This window comes from Danio aesculapii, chromosome 8, assembly GCF_903798145.1.
Source record: "Danio aesculapii chromosome 8, fDanAes4.1, whole genome shotgun sequence".
In the NCBI taxonomy this organism is placed as follows: domain Eukaryota; kingdom Metazoa; phylum Chordata; class Actinopteri; order Cypriniformes; family Danionidae; genus Danio; species Danio aesculapii.
In genome coordinates this window covers 30,403,224-30,417,869 of record NC_079442.1, presented here as the reverse complement: position 1 = coordinate 30,417,869, position 14,646 = coordinate 30,403,224, and the positions used below count along the sequence as shown (strand labels likewise).

Genomic DNA, 14,646 nt, shown 5'->3' with positions numbered 1-14,646 from the left:
CGTCCATCATTAAAGATGGTTTGATTTGTACAGTTTTTCGTATTCATACCGAGCATTATAATGGGTGTTTTAACAATTAAAGCCACCATGCAAGTGAAAGCCAGCATCTAGAATGTCGTCTGATAAATTAATTTAGCTCAGAATATGATATGACAAACAAAGTGTAGAATATAAAGATTGTGGTGGATTGTTAAGAACCACTGCTGTATCCTAATTTATGCTGGTTTAAAATTGCCTATAGCTTTGACATACAGTACTTCTTGTCTCTGATCAGCATGAATTTATTTCAGTGGACACAATATATCCTCTTTCCTTTTTGAAGAGAGAGGAGTACAAGTATCACTTAATGAAGATTCCATTTTGTATTGTTTTGTGTGCTTTTTTTCCACAATAGATTATGTATTACATAATAGATAATAATAATAATAGATTTAGTACACACCAGACAAATATTTTTAGTATTGCGAATAGGAAAACTGCATAGGAATTCATTTTACTCAGTGTACAAAGACAAGTTGAGTAAAAGCAGCATATATTTCATCCTGAAAAAAGCACTATTGCTCACAATCCAGGTGGGGAATGAACTAACAATTTTCTGGTCTAAGCTACACTGCAAAAAATGCTTTTCTTACTTTTTTTGTCTTGTTTCTAGTCCAAATAGCTAACAATTCTTAAATCAAGAAGCATTTTCTAGACAAGCAAAAAATATTGTCTTGTTTTAAGAAATAATATGCCAAAATGAAGTGAGTTTTTCCTTAAAATAACCTGAATAATTTGCCAAGAGGGTAAGCAAAATAATCTTGTTTTTCATTTTTTGCTTACCCCATTGGTAGGTTATATTGCTTGTTTTTAGAAAAAACTCATTTTGTTTTGGCATATTAAAATATATTTTGCTTGTCAAATGCTTCTTGATTTTTTTGATATTTGGACTAGAAACAAGACAAGTGAGAAAAGCATGTTTTTGCAGCGTTTCAATTGCTTTTCTACAACTTTAGTTTTCCATGACAACACACATGTTAAATTTGTAACCCAGATTGGATTCAAACCCACAATTTCCAGCTCTGAAAGCTGATGTTAAGTCAAACAACTTACACAGTGCTGTTTTAAAGTCTATTTTAAGTGAAGTTTATTTACAGACTAATTTCGAGAGGAGCACGTGCTTATGATTGACTGCGGCTGGTCATAAGTAAATTGACCAAAACCAAATCGACATCATAGATGAGCTCTTAATCAGCTGTATATCTCTTCATAGCAATTCCTATTTGTCATTCGCCATTAACAAGCAGGGAAGTTCGCGAGACCTACCTGAGCTCAAACTCCCCTCTCACACTGCAAACGGGAGAAAGCCCCGGGCTCGAGGATCTAATGAGCTCAGAGCTCTCTCGGGACAGCATGCCAAACACACTTTATAATCCATCATCAGCTAAGTGTGAATTTATTTGAAACCAAATAAGACTTCATCCATTTAACTGCTAGGCCACCATTTATAATTTTTTTCTCTTATAAAATTTCTTCTGGAAACCAGAACCTAATTGTATGTATTTTGTAATTCGGCTGTATGGTGAGCTGCATATATACTGTGATTCCTCTTTTTTTCCGCGTGCATCTGTGTCAGGCAGGGCTGCGAACTCTGCAGGAACTGGGGCCAGAAATGAGACTGGCCATGAACGAAGATCTGGAGGAGGAAGAGGAGGGTCTGGAGGAGGAGCAAGAGGAGGATGATGCTCAATATAAGGTGCCCATCACATCAAGATTTTTTGTAAAGCACAAGAATTAATTACTGTTTGTTTTTAAAAGAATTTTCTTTTATGAAAATAGCTTTGCTAAATGAAATGTATTTCATTACAACCAAATAATCAGAGACAGAAGAATTAGGCCATCATTCAGATTAATGAGAAACTTCTTAGTCTATAGAGACTGATGGTAATTTTAGTACCAGATTTACTCTCACAGTGCCATATCAGGTAATGAATAGGGCTTCTGGGTGAGGATTTTTAGTGTTTGTGATGTGGCTTAGTTACGTTAAGTAATTTGTGAGACAAAGCACAATTTTTGTGACTGCTGTCAGTTTGTATTCATAAGGACCATAGACAAAAATGTAAAAGAACTGAAAATGTGTTTTTGGCAATTCAATTACATGACAAGTGTTTTAAAGTTCACTTTAAAACTTTTGCCGATTTTTGAAAATGGTTCCAATCTCAAATACTTGGCATACATTTGTATATCATGTGTTCATTATATAGGCTAACTGCATGCAAGTATGCTTGAGATTTTGCATGAAATTTGCATGATGCTTTTGCCTCTTTGTAGATGAATGCCGACATTGCCAACATCTGAACTGGTATAAAAGTACAAAGTTTTAGTTGTAGTTTTGCAGATCATCATGAAAACATAATTATGTGTATGTACAACTTTTCAAATACACAGAGGAAACACTTTCATGTTTTTAACTTATCCTTGCCATATAATTGTTCTTGTAGCCACACAAAAGTCTACGACCCAGGTGGGACTTGAACCCACAATCCCCAGCTCTGGAGGCTGATGCCTCATCCATTAGGCCACTGGGCCTATTTTATTGACAAAACCCTGTTTCAGTTTAACTTAATCAAATATCATTTAATAAGCACATTGGATGCTCAGTAAAACAGTATATGGCTTAGTACAAAATAATAAGTAATACTATCCCTAAACAGTAATGTAAATCTAAATTTGGAATATTTAGTTGTTGTATTATGTCCACAAATTTATTGTAATAAGATATTGATGGCACTTTTTTCTCTCTCACTTTGCTGTTCTCTTAGAATGAAAATGGCTACGCACACACTGAGCCCTTAAGCAGAAGCCGGCGCTCCTCTTTGGCCACTACTCCAAGTGGCGGCCCTGTCCCTGTCCCAGGAGATGGCATTTTGAATGGGGGACTGGGACGTAGGAGCTCGCTTGCAAAAACACCAAACGGGAACGGAGCTCTGGAGAATGAGAACTTCAGGAGAAGAGACAGCGTGCGCTCCTCCATTCATTACCAACACAAGAATGGTGTGATTGACCAACTGCCCAAGAGGTAAACATATCTTTTTTCTACATTTTCTCTTTATTTTAAATATTAGTAATGTATTTTAAATATGTTTGTTTGTTTGTTTGTTCAACAGACCATCATACTACAAATACCCAAGGTAAGCATTCAGCACAGCACAGCATCACCCAGTATATCTCTCTGTGTTCCTGTCTCCTGCTGACTGCTGCTTTCCTCTTTTCCCCCTCAGGAGAGACTCCAGGGACAGATTCTCCTCTCCTCTTTCTCGGAGAGAGGAAGGTGGTGAGTACCCTGGAGAGCAGCGCTTCTATGGAAAAGACGAGGACAGCGAGAGTGTCATCTCGAGAGAAAGGTACCCAAAAAACCTCACTTGTGCATGAATTAATGAACTCATATTTCGATGATTCATTTAAAGGGGTCCTACTATACTTTTTACTCTTAAAACCAAATAAAACCCAAATAAAAAATGTTTAAATTGACAAGACTTTAAAAGGCATGTCAAGCAGATTTTTTGTTTGTTGCCCTCTTTTGGAAAAGAAATTGGATTTTATATACCCTGTGCATAGTATATGCATAGTAGGACCCCTTCAACTCTTGAATACATGAAATGCACCCAATGTGATGATTTTACCTTGACTGTGCCCTTCTTTAATACATTTAGCCTCTGGCTTAAGTTCACTAAAACTATTTGTATCAACATATTCAAAATTAATGTTTTAACACAGCTTCACTAGATTCTCCAACCGCTAACAGTGACACTTACAATATATGTTACTCTGGACCACAAATCCAGGCTTAAGTTGCTCAGATATATTTTTGCCAATATCCAAAACCAAACATTGTATCAGTAAATATTATCAGTTTTCCTTTTATGTCAAGAATCATTAGAACATTAAGTAAATATCATGTTCCATGAAGATGTTTTGTAAATATCTTACCTTTAAATATTTTAAAACATAACTTTTGGTTGGTGATGTGCATTGCTAAGAACTTAATTTGGACAACTTTAAAAGGTGATTTTTTTCAATATTTACATTTTGTTTAACCATAAGACTTTTCAAATAGTTGTGTCATGCCCAGATATTGTCATATCCTGTCAAACAAACCATGTGTCATTACAAATCTTATTTATTCAGCTTTTAGATGATGTATAAATATCAAAAAATCGTGTTTGTGGTCCAAGGTCACATATTTTGTTTAACACTAATAATTAATGCCTATGGTAATTATGCCATAAATGTCACATCATGATTGTGCATCAGACACTAGCTATGTTTCCAGCCACTTATATTTATGCGCATTTTGGATATGCACATAAAAAAAACGGTTGATGGAAACGGCATGATGCGTATACATTTTGAAAATGCGCATAAAAAACTTATGCGCATAAATGAGTAGGATAAACTTTTTATTTGATAAGAAAAGATGTGCATAAACTACGATGGAAACACTTTTACCGCACAAATTTCAGTATGTGCATTAAAAAAGGTCATGTGATTTTGTTATAAGAGATCATGTAATGATGAAAATGTGTTTGAATGGACAAACCAGCAGGCTGAGCACATTATAAACCATCTGAACTGTTGTTTTGGTCATTCTAAAACACCTTACCGTTTAAGTATTTGTGTTATTACATTATTAATGACCTCCAGAATCAAGAGCGTCTGTGCTCTGCGTCTGACACCTTCAAACGCCACCTTCTGAGGTGCAAGTCATTTATTAGATGAAGAAAAGATTGACGCAGCTTCTCCTACCACAGTTAATTCAGTTTTTACTGTTGATATTTGGCGCCAGTTAATCAGGAAGTGACGATTTTGTTCGATTTGACTCGTTGGATGGAAACGCTGCTTTATTCGCACGTCTTTAATGCGATAATCCAGTTTTGCGCATAAAGTTCATTCACATTTTTAGATGGAAACATAGCTACTGTCACTTTGATGAATGAAGGTGCACTGCACTTTCTGAGATATTAGAAATGTAATTATTGTTGTGAATGAATAATACACTCCAATTACCCTGTGCATATTTTTTATGTATGTTTTAATAGTTTAAAGGATTTTCTGTATGTTAAAGTGTTCAAAGCATACAATGAAAATAGAATATCCATTTTAAAAATGTTTTCCATCAGGCATGGTTATCCAGAGGACAGCACAATTTTCCCAGGACATAGAGACATGTATGATGGACACTCTATGAGACACCCTGTCTATGGAAATCATTATGGAAACAGTTATGGAGACGGCAGAAGAACAGCACGGAGACGCCTGCTGCCAGCAACACCTACAGGTAAAATCAATTATTGATAATATTGCTTCAAGGTATAACAAAATTGATCTTTCTCTTTCACTCCATATTTTCTTTATGTTTTAGGGAGAAAGGCTTCGTTTAACATACAGTGTTTAAGAAGGCAAGGCAGCAGCGATGATCTGCCCATTCCAGGAACATATCATCAGAACTCGCCGCCCTGCAGAGCACGCTCACAGGTAACATCACCAAATTATATAAAACAGTCCATGGTACACTACTTAAGAAAATAGTGTTTTTGTTCTTACAGCTGTACTAAAATTTCATCTGTTTCACAAAATGCACATATGACAATGAGAGTTTATTTATATGGCACAATTAAAAACAACCCAAGTTGACCAATGTGCTTCACAATAACTAAAAAAGCAAGAACAACAAGAATAAGTCAAAGACAAGTTTAAAAAATGAAATACAAAGAATAAGAATGATATTCAGTGTGTGACTATAGCCAGTCTTTATTAGTAAAAATTAATAAACTATAGTTTATATAATCAGACTTGATAAAAACAGTCTGCAGAAAAACTTTGATTGACAATCTCCCTTAGTACGTGTCATCAGAGTTAAAAGCCCTGCCTATTATTGACAAACTCCCACTCATTAGCATAAACAGCCCTGAGTGAGAAGCAGCCGTCCGCCATTATAGTTCTCACCCGATGAGCATAATGTCAGTAACTAGGAGATTATAAATGTATAGTTTCAGGATGCACATATGACAGTGACATGGACACCAGTAATCAAATTATTTGCCTTAATCTAATTAAGGCAATAATAAGATTAAGGCGTTTATATGAGTTGCTTTTTGAATTTTAATTTCATGATCCAGTTTTACATGTTATAGCACATAATTCGATTAACGTCATTGCGTCACTGCGCTATCTGCATTTCCTGAACTGTGTTTCATTCTTAATTTGTCGACTTTAACTGCAGTTTGGCACTTTCACTTTCAATCTGGAACATTTCATGCATGCCCATGTCTTAATTTGATTTTTCTTTAGTTCAATTATGACCTTAATTAAATATAACTAATCAAAAATCGCTGGTAGAAAAATCTGATTATTGGTGTCCATGTAAACATAGTCAGTGACAGTTTATTTATATAGCACAATTAAAAAACAACCCAAGTTGACCTACAGTATGTGCTTCACGATAACTAAAAAAACTGAGAACTGTTTTGCTTGTTGGTACCAAATCAACACTCTCCAAAATTGACAGCTTTTCTCTTTCTATTGACGACTGTTCCATTTATCCCTCTAAACAGGTCAAGAGTCTGGGTGTCATCCTTGATAGCACCCTATCTTTTGATTCTCACATCAATAAAATCACCCGATTTTCGAAAAGAGCACAATCTTATTTGAAACAAAACAGCACAATTTGGATCGAAGCCTAAAAGGGGCAACTTCAAAGAGTTATGAATAGGGGTGTAATGGATCACGGAACACACGTGACCCGCAGATTAATAACTTTTTGAATTTGTAGGTTAATCCTGTAACGGTGAGTCTGAGACAGTATTAGAATCCATATGCAGAAGTTTACTAATGGGATTAGACAGAGACATCAACGGGTAAACAAGCAACATGTAAGCAGTCCAAACCAAACAATAAACACAGGGGCAATTCCAGGAGACGTAGAAGTAATTCAGGCAGAGGATCAGTGCAACAATTATCCGTCCAAAACAGATCAAGATACACAGGGGCAAATCCAGAAGGCGTGGTGAGAAGGCAGGCAAAAGTTCAAGGCAACAATAAGCAGTCCAAAACAGAGCAAAAGGGCAAAGACAGATAACGTATTTGATCAAGGCAGGCAGGGTCATACACAGAAAAGCAGTCATGAAAGTCTCTTGGAAAAACGCTTGGTAAGGCAGGTAGACTTGCAATACTTCGCAAAGAAGCATGGCCTGAGCTCTTGCTGAAATACAGCACAAACAGGAAGTGACTGGAGAGGGAGCGGAGCTGAGTCAGTAGTCGGGTGAGGGTTCCCTCTGCTGGCATGGCGTTACAAATCCAACATTTATAACAATTGCAGAGAGATTATCTGCCGTGTCATTCAAATCATGTGTATGAAAGCATTTTGGCTTCCCTGTAAAATATAATGATGACGGATAAAGTTGTGGCGGGACCTAAATGCTTTTTTAGGTTATTAATTAAAGGTGTTTTCTGTCACTGTTTGTTTAGCCTACATTATTGCATTCAGTGTAAAGCTGCACAATTAAACATTAAAAGATTGTGATCTCGGCACAATAGCCTATTGGTTAGCGCGCTGACATATGGTACAGTAGCACTTCAGGGCGTCCCGAGTTTAATTCCCGGCTCGAGGACATTTCCTGTCCCTACCCCTGTCTCTCTCTCTCACTTCGCATCCTGTTTGAAATACTGTCCTATCCATTTAATAAAGGCCAAAAATAAATCTTAAAAAAAAAAAAGATTGTTATCTCAGTTCAAACCCTCACAACATGAATAATAAATGATAATGATTTGTATATGTTTATTAATCCCTTGAAGTACTGCATTCAAATCTGCGTTTGATCGAGAGAGAATCAGTTTTTACACTTTTAATAACACTATTTATCATTTTAATAACAATTTTTACAATTAAATAACAAAGAAGTACTGGGAGAACAGTTTAAAGTTCAGATATAAACACTGATGTTTATGGTAAAGATTAAAATCACAGTTTAATGGAACTTGATGCTGCTGAATGTTGTAGCAATTACATTGTGTAACCAATAGGAAACCATTATGATAGGACAAACAACTATCAAAAAAATGTCACTGAATAGGTTTTTAAAAATGATGCACCCATAATGAAACATGAAGTTTCATGTGTGAATTGTTGAATCATAAATTGAAAACAAATATGATCTGTTGTACAAGATGTTAGATTTCTATATTTAGTATTATCAGCAACAATAGCACAGATCATTTTTCGTATTGAATATTTTCCTTTTTTTTTATCTGCTTCTTTCTTGATTTTTATTTTTATTCAGATTACAGGTTTTAAGTTCTGTTCGTTAAAGCCACTGGTTTTTGCAGTAATATTTTTGTGTAAATGGAAAGCAAATGACATTTGCCTTTCTTTATTGCTGATCTGAAAAATGGTCTGATCCATGAATTAAAAACCGTAGTGTGATCCAAACCATGAGATTTATGATCCGTTACACCACTAGTTGTAAAGAACTATTTGTGGAGTATTTTGAGCTGAAACTTCACATACACACTTCACTACAGACATCAGAGACTTATTTTACATTTTGTGAAAAGGAGTAGAACAGGTCTCCTTTAATATCTGCGTCTAATGAAGCAAAATGATAAATAAGTGCTGGAAGGAGAACATGATTTACAACACTTTTACCTTTAATCCAGTGCCTCAGCTTACAGTTCTGAGAACATCTGAGTTCTCATACATCTTGTCTTTGAACAATCTATTTGATCTGTGCTTTCTGAACTCTTCTGTTCTGTCTCTCTCAGGGATACAGCAGTTACGATTCCCGTCGCAGCAGTGCTCGATCATCCACCGGTTCGACAGCGTCCTGGGCAAACACAGGTCCTCGACGGGGTCGCCTCCTCTACGCTCCTCTTATCCTGGTAGAGGAGGAGGGAGCAGCAGGAGCTGGGGGTGTTGGCATCTGGGACAAAAAGCCAAGTGGCGTCGGACTGCCTGCATCAGTTCAGCATCCCGGCTCAGGATGGTACTCGGGACCCTCTGCTGGTGGAGGGGGGCAGCCGTACAGAGCCTACACCACCCTCAGAGTCCCGACACAACTCAGTCCTCACTACAGCGAGAAGAGAGGCAGCGCCGACAGCCTGGTGGAAGCGGTATGAGCGGAGAGCATCAAAATTACAGGAGCATAATAGCGTATTACAAGTGAAACATTAGAGCAGCATCAAGAGAACATTACAGTAGTAGCACAGCAACTTTACAAGCGCACACTGAATATCTTCTGATTAATAAAGCAGCTCTTGGTGGATATTATATTATATTATATTATGTTATATTATATTATATTATATTATATTATATTATATTATATTATATTATATTATATTATATTATATTATATTATATTATATTATATTATATTAATCTATTTAGATATATAGACATTAAATTATTATATATATTATTTATTTAAAAAACAACTTGTTGGTCTTGTTATGACCTGCTTCAGAACTGTTCTTTTGCCTCTAACATGCGGACTGTATGCAGGAATTAGCATAACATCTGAGTAGCCGAGGTGGGGATGGTGCTCCACATGGTTTGTGCCAGGAATAATAAAAATAATAATACACTTTATTTTATGTAGCACATTTAAAAGTAGCATCTCAAAGCACTTTACAAATATATGTATATTTTATATACAAAAAATATGTAAAAAGTACAGAAGTAAAAGATACATGCAAGGATACAGGCATGAATGACTAGACAAGATATTTAGTGTGTAAACCAGATCCAGCATGTTTGTCCCTCTTGTAAGAAAGTCCAAATTCTGATGGAATTCAGGGAGTAATGTTTTGAGACTCACATGGCTGAAATCTCCCACGACAATAAAAAGTTTATCAGGGTGAGTGTTTTAAAGCCCACTATTGTCCTATATGAGTGCCTTGTTATCTTTAGCGCTTGCGCTTGGAGAAATGTACACCCTGATTACAAATACAGTGGTGAACTCCTGTGGGTATTAAAAGGTCTGCGTTTAACAGTCATAAACTCCACCAGCGATGGGCAGTAACTAGAGACCAGTAGAGAAATCGTGCAATATATTTTGCAAAAACTCAGGCACTTTACCATACATCTACACAGAATCTAGAGCCTGTCTATATGGCACTATCCAAAATTATGTTATTCAGTCATGTCTATGTAAAAAAATGATACGGTGCTCAGCATATATGAGCACACCCCCCACAAATCTCTCATTTAAATGAATATTCTCTATAGGATGCTTTACAATACTATATTTCTGCATATACTGTACATTAGATTATTCAGTACTGAAGCCAAATCTGGAGCTTATCTAACAAATTAACTTACAATAAGAGTCCAGAAACTAGTACACCAAATTTATGTTAGGAGAAAATATTAAATAAAATGTTCAAAAGTAGCGAAAATCAAGAGAAACAAAAAATATATACAATTTTGTTGAAATGTTGTAATTGTAATTTTTGCAATATTTTGCATGAATTTAATTGTATTATCTTTGCATTTCTAAAGATGTTCTGTGACTTAAATTTTAATGTAGTAAATATATCTGTTTAATAAATTTGTTTTGTTTAAAAATACATGCACCAAATGCACCAAAATACATTGCCTATATTCACTGAGAAATGGATACAAATATAAATTTTCAAAATGGGGTGTACTCAATCATGCTGAGCACTATGTATGTATATGTATATATATATATATATAATCCATTTTAATAGATCTTAGTATAGAAAAGTAAGAAGACATAGATAATAACTAATGTGTGAAAACAGGGCATTTTGGCAGGGTTTAAACTCCCTAATTAATGGTTGATCGCTCCTGAAGGATGTCAAAAACTACTTTATGTGTGGGGGAGTCTGGAAAAAAATTTGCACCGATATGAATCTGAAATAATAATAATATTATTAAATTAATAAAAAGTTGACCCCCTTATATGGGTTCATACCATTGCCAATGCAAGATCGTGACCAGCAGGGATTCTGAAACAGGATGGTCTGAAACAGATCTAGCCCACTGATCAAACAAGCCTTTTTTAGGATTTTAATAGGATTTTATTTTAATAGACAACCATGCTCACGCAAGAAAGTTTTACAGTAAACAGTAAGTCCAATCTTTTATGATCATCCATTTATTAATGCAGGCATGAAAACTTGTCCCCATTCAGCAAAATTCTTAATTTAATATATACATTTTAATCAAAAATATTGTGTTCAATGAAACAAAATTTGTTGTTTTTTACCCAGACATTTAAAAACAGCATATTCTAGAGCAGTAATCAGAATATTTTGATACCAGGGTATTTTTATCCAGTTTTCATACCATTAGAATATTATACCGGCCCATACCTAATGCCAGAATCCAATAATTATCCATTAAAACTAAAACAAATAGTTAATTGGATTCAAATATATTAATTTTGTTTCACTAAGGCACGAAAATTACACAAATCGCTGAAAAAAAAAACAGCATAATTCCCACCTTGCTGATAACCCGTTTTCTAATGGTCCATTTCCACTGAGTGGTACGGTACGGTTCGGAACTATTTTTTGGCCGTTTTCACTGTCAAAAGGTATCTAAAAGCGAACTATACCGTACACTCGTACAGCTTTACTTTGACATTTCCTCGAGCGAGAATGACGTTGACTGAAACTTTCTGTCGTACACCACGACATTGGTACCCTTTTGGAAGAGGAAACACAAGCCTGATAAAGGTGACCTGTACTGTACCGTACTGTATCACTCAGGCCATAACAGTTAGTTGCTTATACTAGTTCTTAAGGCTCCTAGTTCTCTGTTAATACAACTGGACCCATCTTTCTCTTTTCTTCTTCCTCAGGTCTTGATCTCGGAGGGCTTAGGTTTGTATGCCAAGGACCCAAAATTTGTAGCCTTTGCCAAGCGTGAGATTGCAGATGCCTGTCACATGACCATAGATGAAATGGAGAGCGCCGCGAGTGACCTCCTGCACCGAGGAGGCTCTGAGAAAAGCCAAAAGTTCCTGAACCACACAGACACAGGGCTCGTATACAGCGACGAGGAGCCCATCAGGAGCCACGAGGAAGAGGAGCTGGCGGACGAAATGACCTGCGTTACATCTTTCTGAAAAACTGAATAAAGACAGGACAGCAGTGGGCGAAGTTACAAAACTCCCGACTGACCAATCACATATTAATGCTGTGAAAGAAAGCAGCTCTGGCTTACCTTTCATCTTTAACTGCAGATCGCTGAAAGGACTCTTTTTATAAACTGCTGAAAATGTCAATTGTTTTTGATATGTTTAAATGTGTTTCTATTCTCTTCTTGTTTTTGTCTGTATGGTTTGTTTTTAAGCATCATTTACTGAGGGAAATGCACAAACACAGTATTTTTAATTATTCAGTTGCATAATTTTAATAACGAAGAACCAAAATAATCTGAATCAATATTTTTGTCCTGCATTTTGTGTATCTCTGTGTATTTTTTCCATTTTCCACAAGGCTCCAGTTTGCTTAATCGTCTTTGAATCTTGAAATGGGTTGAATCTACTCCATTTTCAACTTAAAATAGAAACATCATCTTGGAACAAAAAGCAGACTGTTTAGGAGCAAAAAGATCCTGCATTGTGTTGCGTTTACAGAGCCTGGCTGGAATTTCAAGTATTTTGGAATTTTTTTTTGGACAGTGAAACATAATTTGTTGTATATTTGTTGTTGTTAATTCTTTTTATATTGGTTGTTTTCATTTTTTTATTTCATTACCTGCGGTTTCATACAGTGATTGATACATTACTGATATGCCAAGCCACTTTATTTTTTCAGTTTACTTTGACTGATCATGATACCCAAGATTCAGTGATCTGTTCAGGAAGAGGACAGCGTGTGTCATTCATTCTGTGCATTCAATTAAAATTACTGAAAATCTGCTAAAAATAAATGACCACATTATACAGATGGGATCATGTCAGTTCTATCACTTATGTAATCCCCAGAACTTGCTCCCTCCTTCAGCAATTAGTGTAAATATTAATAAAACCACCTAACATGTCATATTATATCTAAAGATTTATATGTGAGATTGAATGAAAGTTTATTTATTAAAAATATGAATGATGTTTGTAAACAAATATAAAGATGAGAGGTTTTTTTGTGCGTGTGTGTGTGTGTGTGCGTGCGTGCGTGCATGCGTGCGTGTGTGTGTGTGTGTAAAATGTGTGTAAAATTCCTTTGTCATCTAATTGTATTTACACTACCTGACAAAAGTCTTGTCATTAATCATTAATGTCATTAATGTCATTAGTTGTAAAGGCAAGAAATTATAACGACTTCTAGTTGGAAAAGTGGCAGAAGGTAGATTTTTCAGATCAATTATCTGTTGAACGGCATTCCAATCAGAAATACTGCAGGAGACCTTTTGAAACCCACATGGAGCCAAGATTCTGATAGAAATCAGTCAAGTTTGGTGAAGGAAAAATCATGGTTTGGGGTTACAATCAGTATGGGGGCGTGAGAGAGATCTGCAGAGTGGATGGCAACATCAACAGCCTGAGGTATCAAGACGTGTGGTGCCCAATACATTACAAACCACAGGAGAGGGAAAATTCTTCTGCAGGATAGCACTCCTTACTTCAGCCTCCACATCAAAGTTCCTGAAAGCAAAGAAGGTCAAGTTGCTCCAGGATTGGCCAGCCCAGTCATCAGACATAAACATTTTTGAGCATGTTTGGGGTAAGATGAAGGAGGAGGCATTGAAGATGATTCCAAAGAATCTTGATGAACTCTGAGAGTCCTGCAGGAACGCTTTATTTGCCATTCCAGATGACTTTATTAATAAGTTATTTGAGTCATGGCAGAGATGTATGGGTGCAGTCGTTCAAGCTCATGAGAGTCATACACAATATTAATTCTTTTTCCACTGCACTATGACTTTATATTCTGTACTGTACATTATTTCTGTTACGTGACCAGACTTTTGTCTAAGCAAACAAGTCTAAGTCAGACCTTACTGTCCTAATTAAATAGCTAAAAATAAAAACATGATCATGTTTTATTTTGGTAAAATAAGCATAATCTAGAGGCCTTTGCCATTCATATCAGCCACTTCTGATACCAAATGAGCAACTAGACGTCAAGTTATTATTTGTTGTTCCTAAAACTTGGATAGGCGACACGACTTCTGTCAGGTACTGTAGCAGCTATGATTTTTAAGGTGCCAAATGTAGCAATTTGGTAATCTGTTTAAATTCTAAAAACATGGAAATGCTTTGGAAACAAATGTCAGGAGATAGATATAAAGGCACACATTTAGTTTTGTATGAACACATCCTGGGTTTTTAATGTACATTTTTGTGTGAGTTACAGTATAAGCTGAACTAATGCATTATATTTTATTACTGGAAAGCTTCCACATTGAGACCAGGCCGCTTTGCAAAACGATGGCTTCAATTATAGTGGTGCATTGTGGGGGTGGACACTTTCTTTAGCCTTACTGGCCATTAAACACAACTGCTGCACCTCTTTATATTTATTTGAGTCTATGAAAAGAGTTCTACATCAGTACTTCTTTATGAAAGAAGCATTTCTGAGCTTCGTTTACAATAGTGAGGGATGCTGAAGCGCATGAGCTTTGCCACTGAGACG

The 14,646-nt window shown here is 36.0% G+C and overlaps 1 protein-coding gene and 1 non-coding gene across 2 annotated transcripts in view; one reads left to right on the top strand and one right to left on the bottom strand.

Annotated features, from left to right (window-relative positions):
• cacna1fb (calcium channel, voltage-dependent, L type, alpha 1F subunit) overlaps positions 1-12,371 on the top strand; it is a 62,681-nt gene extending 50,310 nt beyond the window's left edge. The window contains 8 exon segments of the mRNA XM_056463689.1: positions 1,616-1,735; positions 2,802-3,058; positions 3,147-3,170; positions 3,261-3,383; positions 5,160-5,317; positions 5,402-5,514; positions 8,800-9,147; positions 11,868-12,371. Coding sequence (XP_056319664.1) covers positions 1,616-1,735; positions 2,802-3,058; positions 3,147-3,170; positions 3,261-3,383; positions 5,160-5,317; positions 5,402-5,514; positions 8,800-9,147; positions 11,868-12,134 — 1,410 coding nt within the window. The 3' untranslated portion in view covers positions 12,135-12,371.
• On the bottom strand, positions 2,496-2,568 carry trnaw-cca (transfer RNA tryptophan (anticodon CCA)). The gene has a single exon. It is a non-coding gene; the product is annotated as a tRNA-Trp (tRNA).
• Positions 12,372-14,646: the final 2,275 nt, after the last annotated feature.